The sequence below is a fragment of the Nannobrachium achirus genome, assembly GCF_963921795.1.
Source record: "Nannobrachium achirus genome assembly, chromosome: 3".
NCBI lineage: Eukaryota > Metazoa > Chordata > Actinopteri > Myctophiformes > Myctophidae > Nannobrachium > Nannobrachium achirus.
Window position 1 is genome coordinate 32,433,938 of NC_137812.1, and position 19,236 is coordinate 32,453,173.

Sequence of the window (19,236 nt, forward strand, 5' to 3'; positions counted from 1 at the left end):
TGCCCCCTGTCCGTCTTTCCGTGTGTGTGTGTGTGTGTGTGTGTGTGTGTGTGTGTGTGTGGTGTGTGTGTGTGTGTGTGTGTGTGTGTGTCAGTCCGTCCGTCTGTTACCAGGCAGCTAATCTCCGGCACCGGTCGCAGCCAAACTGTGCACACACACTCCCTGGATGTCAATTCAGAACCCCACAATTTTCACATGGACCTGTTCTAGTGCCTCCAAGACAGAGGCACTATAACAGGCCAATTCGTGTTTTTACCTACATATAACTCCACTCACTGATCAGTGTAAAACGTGTAAAACGTATATGCATACTGTATGCACACTCCCCAGAGGCCAAGGAAAAACTATTGCCCAACCTTTTTTACATCAGCCTTTTATAGCGCCACCAGTAGGCCGACTTATGTAAAACAACTGTTTTGATATTACTCCTTCAGATTTTATCCAAAAAGCACGCAACTCAGTACACAGTATCTCTCTATAGTGATGTGATCAAGACGGCTCTGTCCGATATTTGATATTCCATCCTAATTGGCTAAGATTGGCTTCCAAAGTTTACAAGATTGGTCCATATTGAACAAAATGCCTCAAATCAAGAACGCAGCTTGTGATTTCCATGAAATCTTACACGCACATTCCCGCTAGGTCAAGGAACAAATGCCACCCCTTTCACATTGGCATATTATAGCGCCACCAGCAGGTTCCAAACATTTTTGGAACAAAATGCCTCAAATTATGAATGTAGTTGTGAAAAGGCCGAAGAAGACATGGCACCCTTTTCACATTGGCCTATTATAGCGCCACCAGGAGGCCATAATAACCCACTTGACCTGGCAGAGACCTGTGCTCATAAAAGCACTGCTTCTAGTTTTTTGAAGCGGTGAAAGCCGCTTCCAATGAGTGGCTTTGTGTGTCCCACGCCCATATATGGTCATTTCAGTCCAGAATGAACAGGTTTTTTCAAAAACAAAATGTGTGTTTCATGTCCATATATGGTCATCCCAGTCCAGAATGAATTAATTTTTTTATTAATTAACTAATGTATTTATTTATTATCCTGTTATATTGTATTCACTGGGCTGTTAGCACAGTCTCAGCAGAACATGTCCCACCAACACTTGTTTGTACCTGCATGAGGAAACCTAAGTGATAAATACAAATCCTTCTCGGTTCTTGACATATTCATGCTTGGACTGCACAGATTGGGACACGTTTAAGGGTGGTTCATTAGATGAAATCACCACTGTTACAAATGATTCTATTATTTTTTGTGTCCAGTTGGTTGTCCCCACAAGGGAGATAAAAATCTACCCAAATGATAAATCGTACGTGACCAAAGACATTAAAGAATTGATAAATGGAAGGAAAACAGCCTTCACAAACAAAGATTTTGGGGCATTGAAATTAGCTGATAAAAAGATTAAAATCAAAATGAGGCAAGCAAAATTGGCACATAGACAGCGTTTGGAGGACGCATTTAATGCCAATAATCACAAAAAGGTATGGGACACTATGAAATCCATGACAGGGATGTCATCCCCCACAAAACCTATTGTGGCAGATGAACTTGGCTTTGCCAATGACCTAAATGTATTCTTTGCCAGATTTGAATCATTGGACAACTCCTCTAAGTACACTGATATACTGAAGGCTGTAACACCTGCCCCCTCAGACCAAATAACCATCACGGAAGAGGATGTAAGGAAAGTGTTTGGCTCCAGTGTGGCAACCTATATTTCAAACCTCTGTAGACACACACACAATTCCTCTGTCTTGGAAAACCTCACACATAAAACTACAGCCCAAAATCCAATGTCCAAAAGAACATAAGGATTATAGACCCATTGCTCTCACTTCAGTGATTATGAAATCACTTGAAAGAATACTGTTACAACATCCTGTTAGTATAACCAAAGACAAATTCGATCCCTGCCAGTTTGCATACAAGAAAGGTTGCGGTACAGAGGATGCGGTTGTCACACTGGTCCACTTAATTACAAAACACCTAGATATGTCTAATAAGAATCATGCAAGGGTGCTGTTCTTAGACTTTTCTTCAGCTTTAAACACAACAATACAGTCTGATATACTAGTGTCAAAGATGGTGCAGTTGGAACTGAATCCATACTTAATACACTGGTATGCTGCCTTTCTCACCAACAGGGTACAGAGGGTGAATGTGAACGGAACCCTCTCCTCAGCAGTAACTATGTTGGGGCCCCCCAAGGTTGTGTAAGCTCAGCTATACCTTTCACCCTTTATACTGACAACAGTCGTACTGAGGAATGTCTGTCTGAATGTCGTACTGACGAACCAGACCAACACATTCTAAAGTACTCTGATGATACAGTTTTAATTTCACTCTTAGATAGTTCCAGTGATCCTGGACTGCACCAACTCAGAGTGAATAAGGTGGTTGGAATGGATTGATAACCACCTGGTATGGATGCCTGTCTGCAGCCCTAAAGTCACAACTGCTGCAACAACTGAACATTTGTTCAAAGATAGTTGGACATCCACTTCAGAGGCTATATACGACTACGTATGATAACAGCATTCTAAGGTTGGCAAGAAATATTACCTCTAATAGTAGAGTAACCATGTGTTGCATAGAGAATATAGGTTGCTGCCTTCAAGAAGGAGATACCGTGTTCCAGAATACAATAAGGTTAGACTAAAAAGGTCCTTTGTCCATCAGTCGACTTTAAGGCTTAATCAGGTGTTTGGCCATAGGTAGGCTTAGTGGTGGACATTGCTCTTACATTGCTCTGTATGTAAACCTGTCTTGATTTTGTTCCCTTGTGTCAAATGTTTGTATATACCGGTATGTTTAGCATACATGGCTGCTGAGTCGCAAATATCAGTGTGAACTGACAATAAAGTACTATATCATATCATATCATATCATATCATATCATATCATATCATATCATATCATATCATATATTTCACCACTGGGTGGCAGTCTTTATATTGTAATGTTTTATGTCTAAAGCATCTTTAGCTTTTTGAGTCACCTTCTCCAAGTAGATTCTAGTCAAACATAGTCAAAGGATGCTGAATCCTTTATCTTGTGTGCAATCTCCCCTTTCCTCTCATTTCAACATTCTGAGTTCTGACCTGTTCTTTTCACTCTTTCTCTATTGCCCCCCCACTCCCTCTATCCCTTCTCTCTCTCTCATTTCATTGGCAATATGACATAGATGTGGTGGGGATGACTCACCACTGGGGCTCTCAGGACAAGATATGCTTTCTGCTCCATCTCTCTCATAGTATAGACCTTTGTCACTCACCACCAGTCACCACATCTTTATATTAACTCAATAAGCTCAAACATTCAACTGAAGGGACAATCAGTTAAATATGGGGAGATTCAAAAAAATATATATGGTTAGATAATATGCAACACAATTTTATACAATATGTCGTCCTTTAAAAACATTGAAGACCTTTGAAACATTGAAGACCTACAAGTTCATTTCTTGCCGAATTGATAGGATGACTTCTCTTGGTCATATGCACATACTTTGGTCATTAGACTATCAATATTGTAGATTGTCTGTTTCTTTTCTTTTATATTGTACAGATTGTCTGTTTATTTTATTTTATTCTCTTTTCTTTGTTTTTGTTGTTTTTACGGCATAGCTAGCATAGGAGCGAACCTTCCACAAGACGGTCTGTTTGTGTGTCTGTTTGTTTGTCTGGGATTAATTTCACAAACATTATACTGATACTGTATCAGTGTCACATTCATTTTGTACATGGCTCTGAAGGAGACTAGCCAACTATTAGAAGGTCTTTAGTCTGTCTGTGCAGAACTAATCACACAAACACTGCAAGTAGGCCAAAGTACCTCCATGCATTTAGTTTTGCCACATTTCTCTGAAATATGAAATTAATTATGCCATGTCTGTGACTGTGTTCCTTTTATGCCCACATATGAAGATCTTTGATGTCATCAATATGATGTCAGAACCGACTGGCCTCTTCTTCTTTCATGTATCATCGTCCTTGATGAGATTTCTTGTTACCTAGGGGAGGCCATGGGGCTGGCAGTCATCTTCTCCCCCTTGCTGACGTCGGCTTAGGCAGAGTTTGAACCATTCACCATCCGCATGAAGGGAATATACACTAACCACTACACCAACATCAAGCCCCAATAAACTGGCCTTCAAGTACTCTGACATGGGTTCATGGGTACTCTGACATCAGGTACAACGGGAGTTGCATAATCAAGAGGTCTGTGTTTTCTTTTCTTTTTCTTCTTTTTTTGTTTTTACAGTGTGAATCTTTGGAGAGGCTATAGCATCTGTTTGGAGCAAACCGTTGGACCGATCAGCGTCAAATGTCTTGTGCACACTGTCAGTAGCTTTGTTCCTTTTGTTTTCTAGGTTTAATATTTTGAATTTTAGTTTTGCTTAAAATTTATAATGGAAGTAAATGGAGCTCAGATCAGTCTGAAACCTGATGGACACCCATTAGGTTTCCTTAGGGTGGTCCTGTGGTTTGAACCATATAGGGTCAGACTATAATCGCTATGGCTTCCTCCAGTGGCGTTTGCAGGAATTAGATTCAGGTAGGCGAAATGCCAACCGCTGCCGCCTCAACAAATTCTATGGCCTTGTTGATGAATGTCACTGTCATATCCTTGAAGTGGTGGAAGGTGGGCGTAACAGATTCAGAGTAGAATGTCCAGGCCAAGGGCCCAAGCCTCCGGCACATCCTACCTTCCAGATCCGTTACACGAGAATGGAGTTCCATTGTTCCATTGTCTTCATCTTCTTCTATCAGCCTGGCCAGTACCGCGTTCTCCCACTTCAAGTGGACCTGCTGTGACTCCAACGCAGCAATCTTGTGCTCCATGGCAGCAATGTTCCTCTGAGCTACTCTCAGCTGCATGACCACAGACTCATAGTCCTTTACAAGGTTCTGTTGTTTGACCTTGATGGTGTAGAAGTGGAAAACGACGGCTACAACCAGGAGGAGCCATAAGGTGCATTTGATGAGGGCGCTGTAGATGGCAGGGCGTGCTATGCCGTGGCGTGCTTTGGTGTGGTGTGCCTTGGCGCACCTTGGCGTGCCACACTTTGCATTTACTTGCGGCGATCGAGTAAATGTCTCCCTCTCAGGTGGTCGAGTAGCAGAGGGGGATTCCTCAATCTGTTCCTGTGATGGGAACACATGGTGGTCAACCTCCAATGCCTCGGTGCTGGCGCCGGTAGACTTCACCATCACCCTTCTTCTCCGCATGACTGTAGGGGAGCTACCTGCCGTCTCATTCTCACTGCTGCTGGAGTCACTGCTGCTGGAGTATTCCACTACTGGTTGCTGTGCTGTGAGAACAGTTTCTGTTTCAGTGAAGGTGTACATGCAGCTAGAAGACGTTCCAAGGTATACGTCCTTGTTGGCTGATGTCTCACTGCTGGACCCACTGCTGCTGGAGTATTCCACTACTGGTCGCTGTGCTGTGAGAACAGTTTCTGTGTCAGTGAAGGCGTACACGCAGCTAGAAGAAGTTCCAAGGTATAAGTCTTCGTTGGCTGCCGTCTCCTCTTGCTCCATGGCATCCTTTCTCACATCGCCTAAAGTCACAATGTCTGAGTGGTCAGTGAATACGTCATCTGAGGTTTCCTCTCTCACAACATCAGCAAGTGAGTCACGACTCAGGTTCTGTAGCCCTGGCTCGATCATTGCTGGAGCACTCTCTTGGAGGTCAGTCCCATAATTCAGTACAGTCTGAAATATGGGGCTATTATCCGATGGGATAAAACTGGATTGTTCCCATTTGAAGGGGCCGGTATCCGACCCCAGGAGGTCAATCTCATCTCGGTCAATCTCGGTATCCGAGCCCTTATTATTTATGATCGTCCACTCCACAATGGATGACTGTGCATCAGTCGAAGAGTCCGACATTATCTTAAGTTATGGTACAAAATGACCAATCAATGGGAAGTAACAGGAAAACAGGAAGAACTGAATGAAAGTTACCAATCTAACAGCGATTATCGACAATAACCTCTGACTGCAAAGGCGGTTCTCAACGTTCAGACTGAGACAGTTGCCTGATCTCACTTATATAGTTGACTGCAAAGGAATGTGACAACATTCTCTGATGTCACCCTTTGATGTCACTTGATGACTCATCAACAACAATTACCCTTCAATATCACCCTGACAGGGGTAGTACCATGACAGTTTAACTAACTATGATGTCACGGTACTGATGTATAGAATTCTGACAACGGGTACTGACGTCACAGTATTGACAATGTCATGACTGATTGATGTCACCAGAGGAGGTGAGTTGTCCCAAATATAGAGTTTCACACATCTCCAGACACTCTGATCTGACATCATACTGTAGGTCAGTGGTTCTCAACCAGTGGTCAGGGAGGGGGTTCCAGGTGGTCCCCAGCTAAATGAGTTGGTAACCAAACGGACCTTTATAGATCTTGTGAGTGTAAGACTTAAATGATTGTGAAAAACATCTGCATTACTTAATTTACAAGAAGTCTACACAATTAGCCAGTAGCTATGCCCCTCCCAAAAAGCTTTTGTCCAATGCCAGCTTAGAATAACTTCCTGCTTGCCAAGGTTTGCCTTCGCAACAGCCTTGGCAAGCTGCCGGTTGCTAAGCTAGCATTGGACAACAGCTTTTTGGGAGGGGCATAGCTACTGGCTAATTGGTGCACTATGGAAAACTGTGGAAAGAAATAACACACCTGGGTTTGATAAACTGATTCGATTTCGAGGTGTGGATTATAGTCTCAATTAAAGGGAAACCAGCCAATCAGAATCAAGGATCTTAACCAACAGGTTTCTGAGACACAGCCCTACATGATGTCACCCTATCTTTTCAGTTAATAGATGATGCTCTTCAGTTAATTATGAACTCTGCAGGTGGCGTGGCTGGCCTCTTACTGAGGAACTACAGGGCCAATTGGTTATACTAGGGGGAAAAAGCACCCTTCGGTCATTTGGCCCCTTCCTACACGAAAGCCTGTACACCCAGCCACTACTACCCCCTCCCAACTGTCCCCATCACCTTTCAGCGTAATCTTTATTGATCATGCATGTAGGCAGCAATTTTGTTTTATTTCTGAAAAGCACAAGTTGTTTGAGAATTTGTTATGGATGCAGAATGTTATTTAATTAACGTTTTCTTGAATTAATAACATGTTATTCCCTCCCCAGTCCCCATCACAATACAATGCTGGTTTTATTTCCCCTGGAGAAGGTTGTGTTGCTGCCCAAAATTCCCCGAGCCAACATAAAATGAAGAAGTTGCGATGGGAATCGCTACTTTGCAGTAAATGTGTTATACACTGATTTTGAATTATAATAATTCTGTATAACAGCAAGTATTGCACAAATAGACCTTAACATTGCACATGAGAAACACTTGGGCCCACAAAGGTCTTTAAAGTAAAAAAAAAAAGTAAAAAAAAAGAAAAGAATGTAGTAAAACTCATGTCTCAGTCCCAGACACACACATCATACAATGGGTTTTTATTTTTCAAAACGGCGCACAGTATTTTCTGCCATATAGCCTCTGTATTGTCGCAAATATCATCTCTATAATCATCAGTCTCATACTCTTTTTCTAATACAGGCAGTGGTGGAAAAAGTAATAAAACGTTTTACTACTTACTACTTTTTTTAACCTTTTTTTTAAGTATCAATACTGCAATATAGAAATACTCTGTTACAAGTAAAAGTATGGAGTTCAAAATGTACATGAGTAAAATGATAAAAAGTATTGGCATCAAAATGTACTTAAAGTACCAAAAGTAGAAGTACTCATTGTGCAGACTGTAGATCGGCTATTTTCAAAGGGCCAAAATGTACAGTATATGAGGTTGAAGTTGTTAGTGTATGTAGCTGTCCCTGGGTAAACCACTACACTGCTAATTGGCACTGCTAATAATACATTATTAAAACAAACTTACCAACCATGCAAATGGTTTTCGGGTCCCTCAGCCATGGTACAGCAGCTTTCCGCCTAACCCCCCAGTTACCTACTTTACAGCCTGACAAAAGCAACTTTGATTTACAGAGGATGCTGCTATATGCAAAGCACTCTGTCAGTGACTTCAAATGCAGCAAAGGACTATAGGGAGGCTGCAGACATGAAATACTGTACAGGCAGATACCTAACAGCCTAGGCAAATGTATAAAACCATGTGCCTGTTCTTTTCCTTCTGCAATTTAGTGATAGAGAGGACTATTTAGACATTTTAACACTGTTATTACTTAATTATTGAGCGGTGCAAACCGCTCCTACTTTTCACTCAGTCTACTTTTAGTACAGAATAATGAACACAGCTCTCCATTTACACATGCTACACATAAAGTAACTGACGTCACATACAGAACTGCCCATACAAGGAGATATATGCAAGTGAAGTGTGTCGTGTTTGCACTGCTCACTTCACACAGGTGAGATTTTCAGTTATCAATATGGTTCCTTCCTCTGCTCTCTCATTTGCTCTGGCAGTTAGCAACAGTCAGAATCTACAGTACGGTATGGTAACTCTCTCTGTTTCTCTCTGTCTCTCTTACTGATTATTGTCCCTATTGTAGATCTGATATTTTCGGCATGTTAGGGCAGTGGTTCTCAAACTGGGGTCCGGGGAGTTATGGGACTGTAATTCAGAGAGTGTACAAATGGATCCAAATGGACCCTTAAGTACGCTGTTGGAATTAAGACTTTATTGTATAGATTGCGGTCCCAAAGATAGAAAGTTAAAACAAACCTTGGGTCCAAGGCATAATGCATATCAAAATGGGGGTTATTTTTGAGAACCATCGAGTTAGGATATGCAGTAATATGTAAGCGTAGGGCATGCAGTAATATGTAAGGTTAGGGTATGCCGTAATATGTAAGCGTAGGGCATGCAGTAATATGTAAGGTTAGGGTATGCAGTAATATAAGCTTAGGGCATGCAGTAATATGTAAGTTGGGAAAAGAAGAAAAATAACAGGCTTCCGACGCACAGCCTTGCATGTCACCACTCTGTCATGTCAGTTAATTAGGTGCTTTTCAGTTACTCTTGTTAACTCTGCCGGGTGTTGCTTAGGAACTGCAGGGCCAATCGGATATATGGAATCCCTATTATGTTGCTACTTAACCCCTGCTTCTGAAATGTGTTGAATTGGTGTATTTGTGTGTATACTGTAGGAGGGATCCTTCTGTGACTTCGATTTCAAATCAAGGACTATAAGATCTTAGCTTGAGGATAGAAACAATAATGGTACAGTAATAGTTTGACCCTGCTATGTCAGACTAAATGCACGCAAACACGCGCAAGCACGCACGCACACACACACACACACACACACACACACACACTCACACACACACACACACACACACATTTTTCATGTCCAGCTAATAAATTATATTCATGATGATGCACAAATACCAGAGGCCATCATCTGAGGCTTCTGTAATTGATAGGCTTCTGTAATACCTGACAGCTATTTTGACTGGGGCGACTCATTCTTGCAAGCCAACCACATTTGCATGCTGTTGACATGCCATACTGAGAAAGAGATATGCACGGTGCATGGGAGACTATGGGCCTGACACGTAATCGTCATATTATTTAGCTGAACACATGCAGGGATTGTTTTGGGTACTTGCCGAGAGAAATTAAGGGAGGGATGAAGGAAATAATGGAAGGATGGATACACAAATGTAATAGAATCGGTTTGTCCATGCATCACGTCATGCTGAGCAATCAGCATACATCTTAATCTAGCAAGCATACATCTTCATCTAGCAGTCTCCTCCTCCTCACCATCTTTGTCATCATCGCAAATATCATCAATATTGTGATCTTAGCCATTAAGGGCCATTATCAAACACCTATTTTCTTTTTAATGGAGAGGTGAAGGGAGATGAAGGCAGGTCAGTGGTCTACATCTCCAACATAGTGACAAATATTATCATAATTGAGGGTGAAAACCTTCTCTTCATCGCGGTCTAACTGTTGACTGGATTCCCATGGGGTCTATACTAGGCTACCCCGTTTTGGCTCTACACAAAATATCCTGATGGGTTGTGGTAGCGACACCTTGCGAGCTTGCAGATCGGTTATTTTCGGCAAGACGGCGAATGTTCCCCCAACAGCAACACAGGGATGCTAGGGTTACGTAAACATTCGGCTCATCCTGGCCTCAGCTGGTACCACAAGTACTTCATTAGACCCCCTGGTGTGTTTTTTTTTGAGAAATGATGTATTCTCTTAGTATTTGTTTGTTTTCTCTTGGAGGCTGCCACCTTGTGGTGAATGTGTCAGTTAAAAAACACCGATACTAAGTATGTCACAGTATCAACTGGGGTGTGGCTATATCAGCTGGGTCACCACCCACGAAGGCATCCTTGCATACTTAATGAACTGGGGGTGTGGCCACATAAAAACCCAATTTTAACTCTTTCTGTATACTTTTTTGGAAATATCATAATACCTGATAATCATGTTTTAGAGAGGGGGGGGGGGGGGGGGGGGGATCATGGCACCACCTCAGGGGTCGGCAACCCAAAATGTTGAAAGAGCCATATTGGACCAAAAAAAATAAAAACGAATCTGTCTGGAGCCGCAAAAAAATTAAAATCCTTATATAAGCCTTATAATGAAGGCAACACATGCTGTAAGTGTCTATATTTAATAGCTATATTAGCCTACTATCAAAATGATAAGTAGGCTACAAATACATAATGAGCATTCATGATTAAATGTTTATTTTCCCTGCAATGCATCCTGGAGAGAATGTTGGAATTTAATATTTATTCTACACATTTTTACAGCATTGGAAAACGTTAAGAATGTTTGTTTCATGTTTGTCCTCCTACAGAAACCATATTAAAACCATATTATTTTTCCCCCCATCTTTTTCCATTTTCATACATTTTTGAAAAAGCTCCAGGGAGCCACTAGGGCTGCGCTAAAGAGCCGCATGCGGCTCTAGAGCCGCGGGTTGCTGACCCCCGGTTTAAGGTTACTAAATAATTCAAGATCACTATCACTATACAGTTAAGATCAATATAACAATTTTATTCACAGTTCCGAGTGTCCTGTACATATGCAATGTACAAAGTAATCTCATACTGTGGCAACACCATTTTTGTTTGATGTTTGATTTTGGCACTAATTCCACCTAGATATCTGCATTAGCGCCTTGGATAAAGGTGCTATATAAATGTACAATTTATCAGCAACACATAGTATCATGGCCACAGAATGAGTTCTATGGAAAGGTATTCATCATAACCCCAACATTGCTTTACTTGAAATGCTATCAGGAGAAGAAATTCAGTGTGTAAACATTCAAATCAACATTAAATATATTGGTAAGACGCCTCAGGGCGACATGTGACCAATGTTGTAGCCAGTGAAGTATATCGGACCAGTTACCCATATATGGAGATCCACATACTGTGTATGGAGATATGCTGTGAGAGCCCAAATATGCATACTCAGTTATTCGTTATGTGAAAGTCCTATGATGTCTATGACATCATAACCTTTTATGCCTATACAAGGAGATCCCTGTCTGTAGAACCAGCCACACAGATTTGGGCTGTCTTGGCCATCTGTCTTGGCCATATATGGATTCTGTTAGTGTGGTATGTGGCCGATGTGGCCTCCATATATGGGCATTCCCATGTGAAGTCCTGTTAGATATGGGTTAATATTGATGACATCAGGGATTTCCATATATGGGCATAAAAGGGATTCTGTTAGTGTGACATCACAGTGAAGCCAGAGCGTGATGTCAGAGCCGCAAACCCATTCTGTTAGAGTGGTTCCCCTGACATCACAGTGACATCAGAGCATGATGTCAGATAGGGCTGTCACAATTATTACATAATAATCGTCTAATCGTGATTATTTGACATTATCGCAATTATTTTTTCATAATCGTCATAATCGTGAATGTTGAAAAATTTCAGAAATAGTGGAAATAGCAGATCTACAAGCTCACAACGCGTAGCATCGTGACGCGTTGTGAGCTTGTAGATCGGCTATTTCCACTATCAATGTTATTTTTTAATAAGTAAGTTGTCAAATATTTTAATGTAGTAAGTTGTCAAATATGTCAATAATGTATTTGTATATTTAGGTTATGTGTCATATCTACCATATGCAACTTCAAAGCCTAAAAGCCAAACAGAAATGTAATTATCAACGACAAATACACAATTAAATCGTTAATCGCCAATAATTTGAGTGACAATTAATCGTCATGTAAAATGTCATATCGTGACAGCCCTAATGTCAGAGCGACAAACCCATAGAACCACAGTGTCAGGAGTGACAGAGATACATACATACATACGGAAAAGCTATGACTGTTTACATACTAATCTGCAAACTAGGGTCGCAATAAAGTCAGTGCCAGGTAACTAGTAAGACACTTCAGGGCGACATGCGCCAATTCTTGGCCATCTGGCCAGTGATGTATATCGGACCCCTGCATGATAGTTAACAATTCTATGTTAAACATGCCCATATATATGGGCATTACCAAATATGGGCATTCCCAGACATGTCCTTAACACTTTCCCAGCCTGGCCAGAATGGTTGTCTGTGGACAAGCCGGAAATTTCTAATATTGTATTATGATCTGAGACATATTATGTTTATAAACATCAGCCCGCCCCCCCTCCTTCTTGGACGGCGCCGTTGTTTTGTCTTTTTTTTCGATCCCCCGGTCGTAAGCTCACCATAAATATCTGGATCTCCATTGGCATATAGTGGGGATTTTGGCCGAGTCGTCTTGCCACCCGTGCGATTCTCATGCACGATCCGTGCGCATCGATGTGGGCGCATGTGATCATCTCCATATGAACAATCCATGGAAAAAAAATCATTAGCCTAGCCGCTAGGACAACGGCTAAGCTAACGTTAAAGTCTACACAGTAAGGCTAAGGCGATCAAAAGCACTTCCGGTTCATGCGCAGAGAAGAATCATGCTTTCGATCATTATCACTTATTTCATTTTTAATGACCTAGTCCGGAAAATTCCGGTCGGCTAATTTGAGTACAGATGATGTACGGTTTATTCTGGTTTATTAAGTGGCTCCCTGTGGCTGAGAAAGAGTTAATATTGATGACATTGGGACAGGGATCTCCATATATGGGCATAAAACGTATGTTAATTAGTAAAGCCAAGCAGGGCCATGGCGAGTTAGGGCCTGGGTTTGATGCCTGGGGATCTCCATGTATGGGCATAAGGGGGTACCCTAACAGGGCATCATCTGGGAATGCCCATACTGTACGGGTATATGGATATTTTATTTATTTATTCTTTATTAATATATATCCATATACATACAGTATATGGACTTAATTTTAACGTTTTCGGGGAAGGTAGGGTGTAAATCAGAGTAAAGCAGGCTCTTGGACCAGTTAGGGCCTGGGATTGATGACATCAGAAATCTGCATATACGGGCATGAAAGGGATTATGTTTCTGGGAATGCCCATTCCCAGAAACAATTGGGGACCGCGAGGACGACCTTAGGGGTCAGACAGCTCGAACGACGAGGCTGACTCGGCACAAGACATGCAGGACGATTGGATGCAGGCCCGGCACTGTTCACACCGAGTTCCTCGACGCTGCGGGTCAGGAGAGTGGGCCGGCCTCCAATCCCTGCAAATTCTGGGAGGAGTTGCGCCAGGGATCTTCATAATATAGCCTATGGGCATAAAAGGGATTCTGGGGAATACCCATATATGGACTTTTACATAGGTGATGTCACCTGTGATATCACCTGTGATGTCACAGTGATGTGTCAAGGGAACCAACCCATAGACTGTAAAAGTGTGTACACACACGCGCACACACAAAGACATGGTAAACTGGTAAACATGGTAATGGTCATTTGGTCATTTTTGCACATTTGGTCATTTTTTACATCTGGGGGTCCCCCAGGGACCTGGGGGTCCCTGGAGCTCCGGGGGTCCTTGGAGGTTGTAGTTTGGCAGGTAAGGAGTGTGAGTGCAAAATGTGGCATTTTGCACACCCCCAGGTGTACCAAAATCTACCTCCCCGAAAGCCGCCATTTTCAAGATGGCGTCCCAGATGGTTGCGGGGGGCTTAAAATGGCCATATCTCGAATGGAAACGGCTTTCGGGGAGGTAGATTTTGGTAGATTTTGAGTATGTTATTTAGCACGCCCAATACTACCAGAATCCATTGAAAAACCTTTTGTATCAATTTTTGGGGGGTTAGGCCATATTTTCTCTTAGAATGACTGACCTAAATGCACAATAGTCGCATCTAATGAGTGCATTCTTGTTAATTCTTGTTTCTATATTATTATGTATTAACCACTTAAATCCTATATATATACCTATATAATTAATACATATTGACCTGAGTTGGCTTTACTTGGTATGCTCTTTTTTTCCCTCTACACCAAATCGCTTGACAGAAAATATCCAATCTACAAGCTCACAGTGCGTATAAATTGGGTTTTAATGTCCAACAAGGTTTTGCTACACTAGAAAGAAGTAGGAATACATTGAATACAGTGAAATTAGCTCAAGAACCCTGTAGAGACTACAGTAGGCAATAAGACATTATAGAGCTTGGAAGCCACGCCTGGGAATGATGCACAGGTACCGTATGCAGACAACCCTAGAGAAAGAGTACTGAAGTACTTCATCAATGACATGAGTTATCTGTTTACTGTTGCCTAAAACATCTTCTGTGTTCCTCAGCGTACACATAGTATACTAGCCTGGCTAGACTCTATCTGCCATTGCTAACACAAGGATATTGTCTGGCTATGCAAGGCTAATTAGTATACAGTGTACATACGTATGTACGTACCTGTACACACACATACACTCACACACACACCCGCACCCGCACACACACACACACACACACACACACACACACACACACACACACACACACACACACACACACACACACACACACACACACACACACACACACACACACTCCAAGTGAGCAGTACAGAGATTGCAGTGTGCAGCTGCATGGTATTTGTTTATTTGATGGAGTCGCTCATATTCTCACCCTGTGACCGCCTTAATAGTAACTCTTAAGCCAAATTTATGCTTCGAGACACGGCGAAAACGGATTGTCATGCTGACATAAACTTGTATAAAATAGGCTTTCGTGTTTCTGAATTAATGCTGACTGGTGCTGATGACTCATCCTAGAGATTACATTAAAGAAATCTCTTTTTGCATCCTGCTGCACAAGCTGTTTTTCAACCTGTTTTTTCACCTTCCTTGTAATCTCTCTCTCTCTCTATAGGTTGCACGCTATATTTTTTCATTTTTCTATCTTCTTCTATCAAGACTTGTCCTGAGGGAACTGAAAATACAACATTAAATCAGAAGGGTAAAAAACACCCATTGTGGATGGACATATCAAGCATCTGCATTTATTCATCTAGACTGGCTATGCTGCATACGATGGAGGGACAAGAGTAAAGGAACATGAGTCTGTTTGAGCCACCGGGGAGTTCAAAAAGATATCAGAAATCGCCAGCATAATTTCTCCCTGAGATCAAAGACTATAAGAAAATACCACTGCAATTGCAACTTAAACCCATAGGTCACTTAGAGTCAGGAGACTGGGTATTAACATAAGATTCTACACGTCAAATCTATTAATGCACACAAGCGGGCACGCCACGTCACGCTCGCATGTACATACACGCACTCACACGCACACAAGCGTGTCTGATGTACAGTATTCAATGTATATTTGTCATGGCTAGGCCATATCTACAGTATGTACCTATATCGCGCCTCACTGTAATGGTCACTATGGTAACAGCTCTCGATGACAATAGTTCTGTAAAACAAGCAGTGGAATTATGCTGTATTTACATACATACTGTATACAACAGGACAACAGCAAGTAAGAAGGGGAGCGAAAACAGACACAGGGACATTTTTAAGCAAACGAGAGTGACGACATCCCCAAGGTCTTTTCAATGTCCAGTCCTAAGTGCTATGTGTCTACAGTAGGCTTATACGTATCTTCTTCAGAGAGATATCAGAAATTGCCAGCATTATTTCTCCCTGAGATCAAAGACTACAGTATAAGAAAATACATTTGCCACTTAAACCCATAGGTCACTTAGAGTCGGGAGAATGGGTATTAACATAAGATTCTACACGTCAAATCTATTAATGCACACAACGTGCACGCCACGTCACGCTTGTTTAATTAAAAAAAAAAAAATCTCCCTGCTCCCCCCCCCCCCTCCATTTCTGAAAAACAACAGAATGTAGCTTGTGTAAAAACACATTTCACACAGCTCTTTACACCTGTAAACCAGTTATGTGACAACAAAGTTGATTCTTAACAGCACATCTGTACATGTCAACAGATCAAATCTGTCTAGGGTTGAAAACTGTAAACTGTAACATTTTGGTGGCACCCATTTTGGTGCCTTGCCCATTAACCAATTAAACCCTACGTATATACACTATACTATACTGTTGCCTGGGGTCGGCTCTGTACTTGGTCCACCCCCGCCCACACCAAGTCTCTTTGCCGAACATAGCCCATCTTCAAGTTGTGAACTTGTAGATGGGCTATTTTCATCAAATAGTCCCACCAGAATCGAGACGCTAAGGTTGAAGTGATTAAGTCCAGTACAGCACTGGTTCTCAACCTTTTCATATTTTAACTGGGGGGACCCCCACCCTGACGAGCACTAAGAGTTGAGGCATTACATTTTGTATAGCATGGTTCTATTGTGAAAATAGCAGATCTACATGCTCACAACGCATGTGGTTCTCAACCCACAGGTTGAGAACCACTGCAGTACAGGGTCCTCTAACATGGCTCTGGCCTACATGATGGAGCAGGTGAAGCCGCAGCATTCCTTCAGCAGGGTGAGTCCAGTCTTGGTTAGAGGGGAGGTGGTCTGCTGGGTCCGGGATGTTATCCTACGGACAGGGCCTGGGTGAAAGAGGTAACATCACACTGAGAAACAAACTTTACAGAGGTTTTCAAACTTTTTTCATATCATGGTCCATTATTTATTCAGCGGTTGAGCCACGATCCACCGTTTTCAATATTTTACATGCATGCATGCTGGACTTAACAGATTATTCTGTTTATTTTAAGTTTAATACCTTTCTTGTTTGTGGTTTTAGGGAACTTGGACTTCAGAAATTCTGCCATCTCTTTGTCTTCTTCTCTCTCTCTGTATAATAGGAGAGTGGAGAGCACAGTCCAAGGTCAAGGTATTCACCTTATTCCTGGCCCTCTCCAGGGAGGCCGCCATTGCCTTTTACACTTCCTCCCAAGTAAGGAAGTGAACAGGGAATCGTGTGTTGCCAGATTTTACCAAAGAATCAAGCGGCCAGATCTTTGGAAATAAGCCCAATGCAACTAGTCTCAGTTTTACTACTTTACAAATTGGCTATTTGAAAATAGCAGATCAGCAAGCTCACAATGTGTCACATTGCGACACATTTGTGAGCTTGTACATCTGTTATTTAAAAAACATATTGAGAAAGATATTTATATCCACCTGTTTCCGCGGGAGTTTACTGGAGATTATTTGGACCTGTTTGGACCACACTTCCGGTTTAACAGCAGACATACAAGCTCACGTCGCGTTGCAGATGCAACCGTTGTGAGCTTGTAGATCACACTCGGCTGCGGCGCCGGAAGCTCGGTACAGCGTCTGCGCAATGCACTATGGGTGTTGGAAAGCCGTGGATATATATTGAATATTTCTGAAACATCTTAACAACACACATCTTGTGTGGAGGTCCCTGGCACCACACAAGAAGCGGGTCTGCGACTGTGGACAAATATATTAATCTGGGGGTCCCTCATATGGAAATATTTTAACCACTCGTTTAAAGAAAAACATCATGAAGCAAGCCCAATAAGAAATAACTTTTTTTAACACTCAATTTGCTTATTATAAGCAGACATGGCAACACAGGTTTCACCCAGAGCCCAACATCATTGAGTTCCCTGTTTACCACTTTCCCGGGTGTTTCGCCCAGCCCACGTGTTTCGCCCTACTTCCTGGGAGTGGCCAGGAATAAGGTGAATAGACAGTATCGAGAAAACATACAACAAACAGTCTTGTAGTAGAAACGAGAGCAGTGAAAGCCATGCTGCAGTTCTCAGGCTCTAATATCAATTATCACCATGTTCATGTTATTTCCTGATTCTCACCTCCCAGTCCCAATACCTTAGTCTTGTTAACACTATTTGATCATGTCATTATAGTGGGGCGTTCTTCTAGTATTACAATTTAGGCTTAAAATAATAAGGAAATGTACTCAACATATTAGATTAGATAATATACTAGAGGTAAAGTAAATTACAGAACAATTCATAAGCAATTTTAGAAGAATACTTATTTCTTATATGGCACAGCGTGACAACTGAAAATTATTTTACCTAAGCAATTTAAAGCAATCTCCTCATTTAGACCTGCAGGGTGAAGAGAAAAATAGAGTTTAGATAGAAAATCCATTTACATTCATCCTGCAGAAGATGATGTTCCATATCTCCCCTCGTGTGTGTTGTATACTGTAGGACAAGATGAGAAATGTATTTTGGCCGTCAAACATTCAACTCTTTATAAACTAATAGTAATATCTTTAAATCAATTCGACACACAGGGAGCCACTGTAAAGATCTGAGAATGGGAGTGCTATAATCGACCTTTCTTGGTGTTAGCAAGGACTTGAGCAGCAGAATTCGGAATCAACTGCAGCAGTTGAATGAATCTCACCGGAGTCGTTCAAATTCCACGTCATCCACCATGAAGTCTCTGGTCTCCACCAGCTTGTGGATCTTCAGCAGAAGTTCCTCCTCCTTCTGACGATCCTCATTGGACTTGTCATTATCTGGACCAGAGAAGATGATGACATCATCATCATTTTCTGTGGATGTTGCGAAATCATACGACATTGGCTTTTTTACATCTTTATAACCTGTGTTTCATGGTTTTCCTGTTCAGTAATTGTTGTTTTTAACTAAACACAGTTTATTATTATTGTTATTATTATTATTATTATCATCATATTTTTTACATTGTACTTTTTACAAGATTTGTTTTGGGGCTTTTATGCCTTTACTGATAGGACAGTAGACTGACAGGAAACGGGGAGAGACATGAGGAGAGACATGGAGAAAAGGTCATCAGGAATGGTGGTATGCGCCTGGACCGCTAGGCTAGCAGGCACCATATTATTTTA

General features: G+C 41.7%; 1 protein-coding gene across 1 annotated transcript in view; it reads right to left on the reverse strand.

The window, feature by feature from the left end:
- Window positions 1-16,831: 16,831 nt before the first annotated feature.
- Window positions 16,832-19,236, reverse strand: part of pik3r6a (phosphoinositide-3-kinase, regulatory subunit 6a) — a gene marked incomplete at its 5' end in the record, with an annotated part of 8,142 nt that continues 5,737 nt past the window's right edge. The window contains 3 exons of the mRNA XM_080722525.1: window positions 16,832-16,966; window positions 17,143-17,213; window positions 18,771-18,885. Of these exons, the coding sequence (XP_080578651.1) occupies window positions 16,857-16,966; window positions 17,143-17,213; window positions 18,771-18,885 (296 nt within the window). The 3' untranslated portion in view covers window positions 16,832-16,856. The remainder of the gene's footprint in view (window positions 16,967-17,142; window positions 17,214-18,770; window positions 18,886-19,236) is intronic.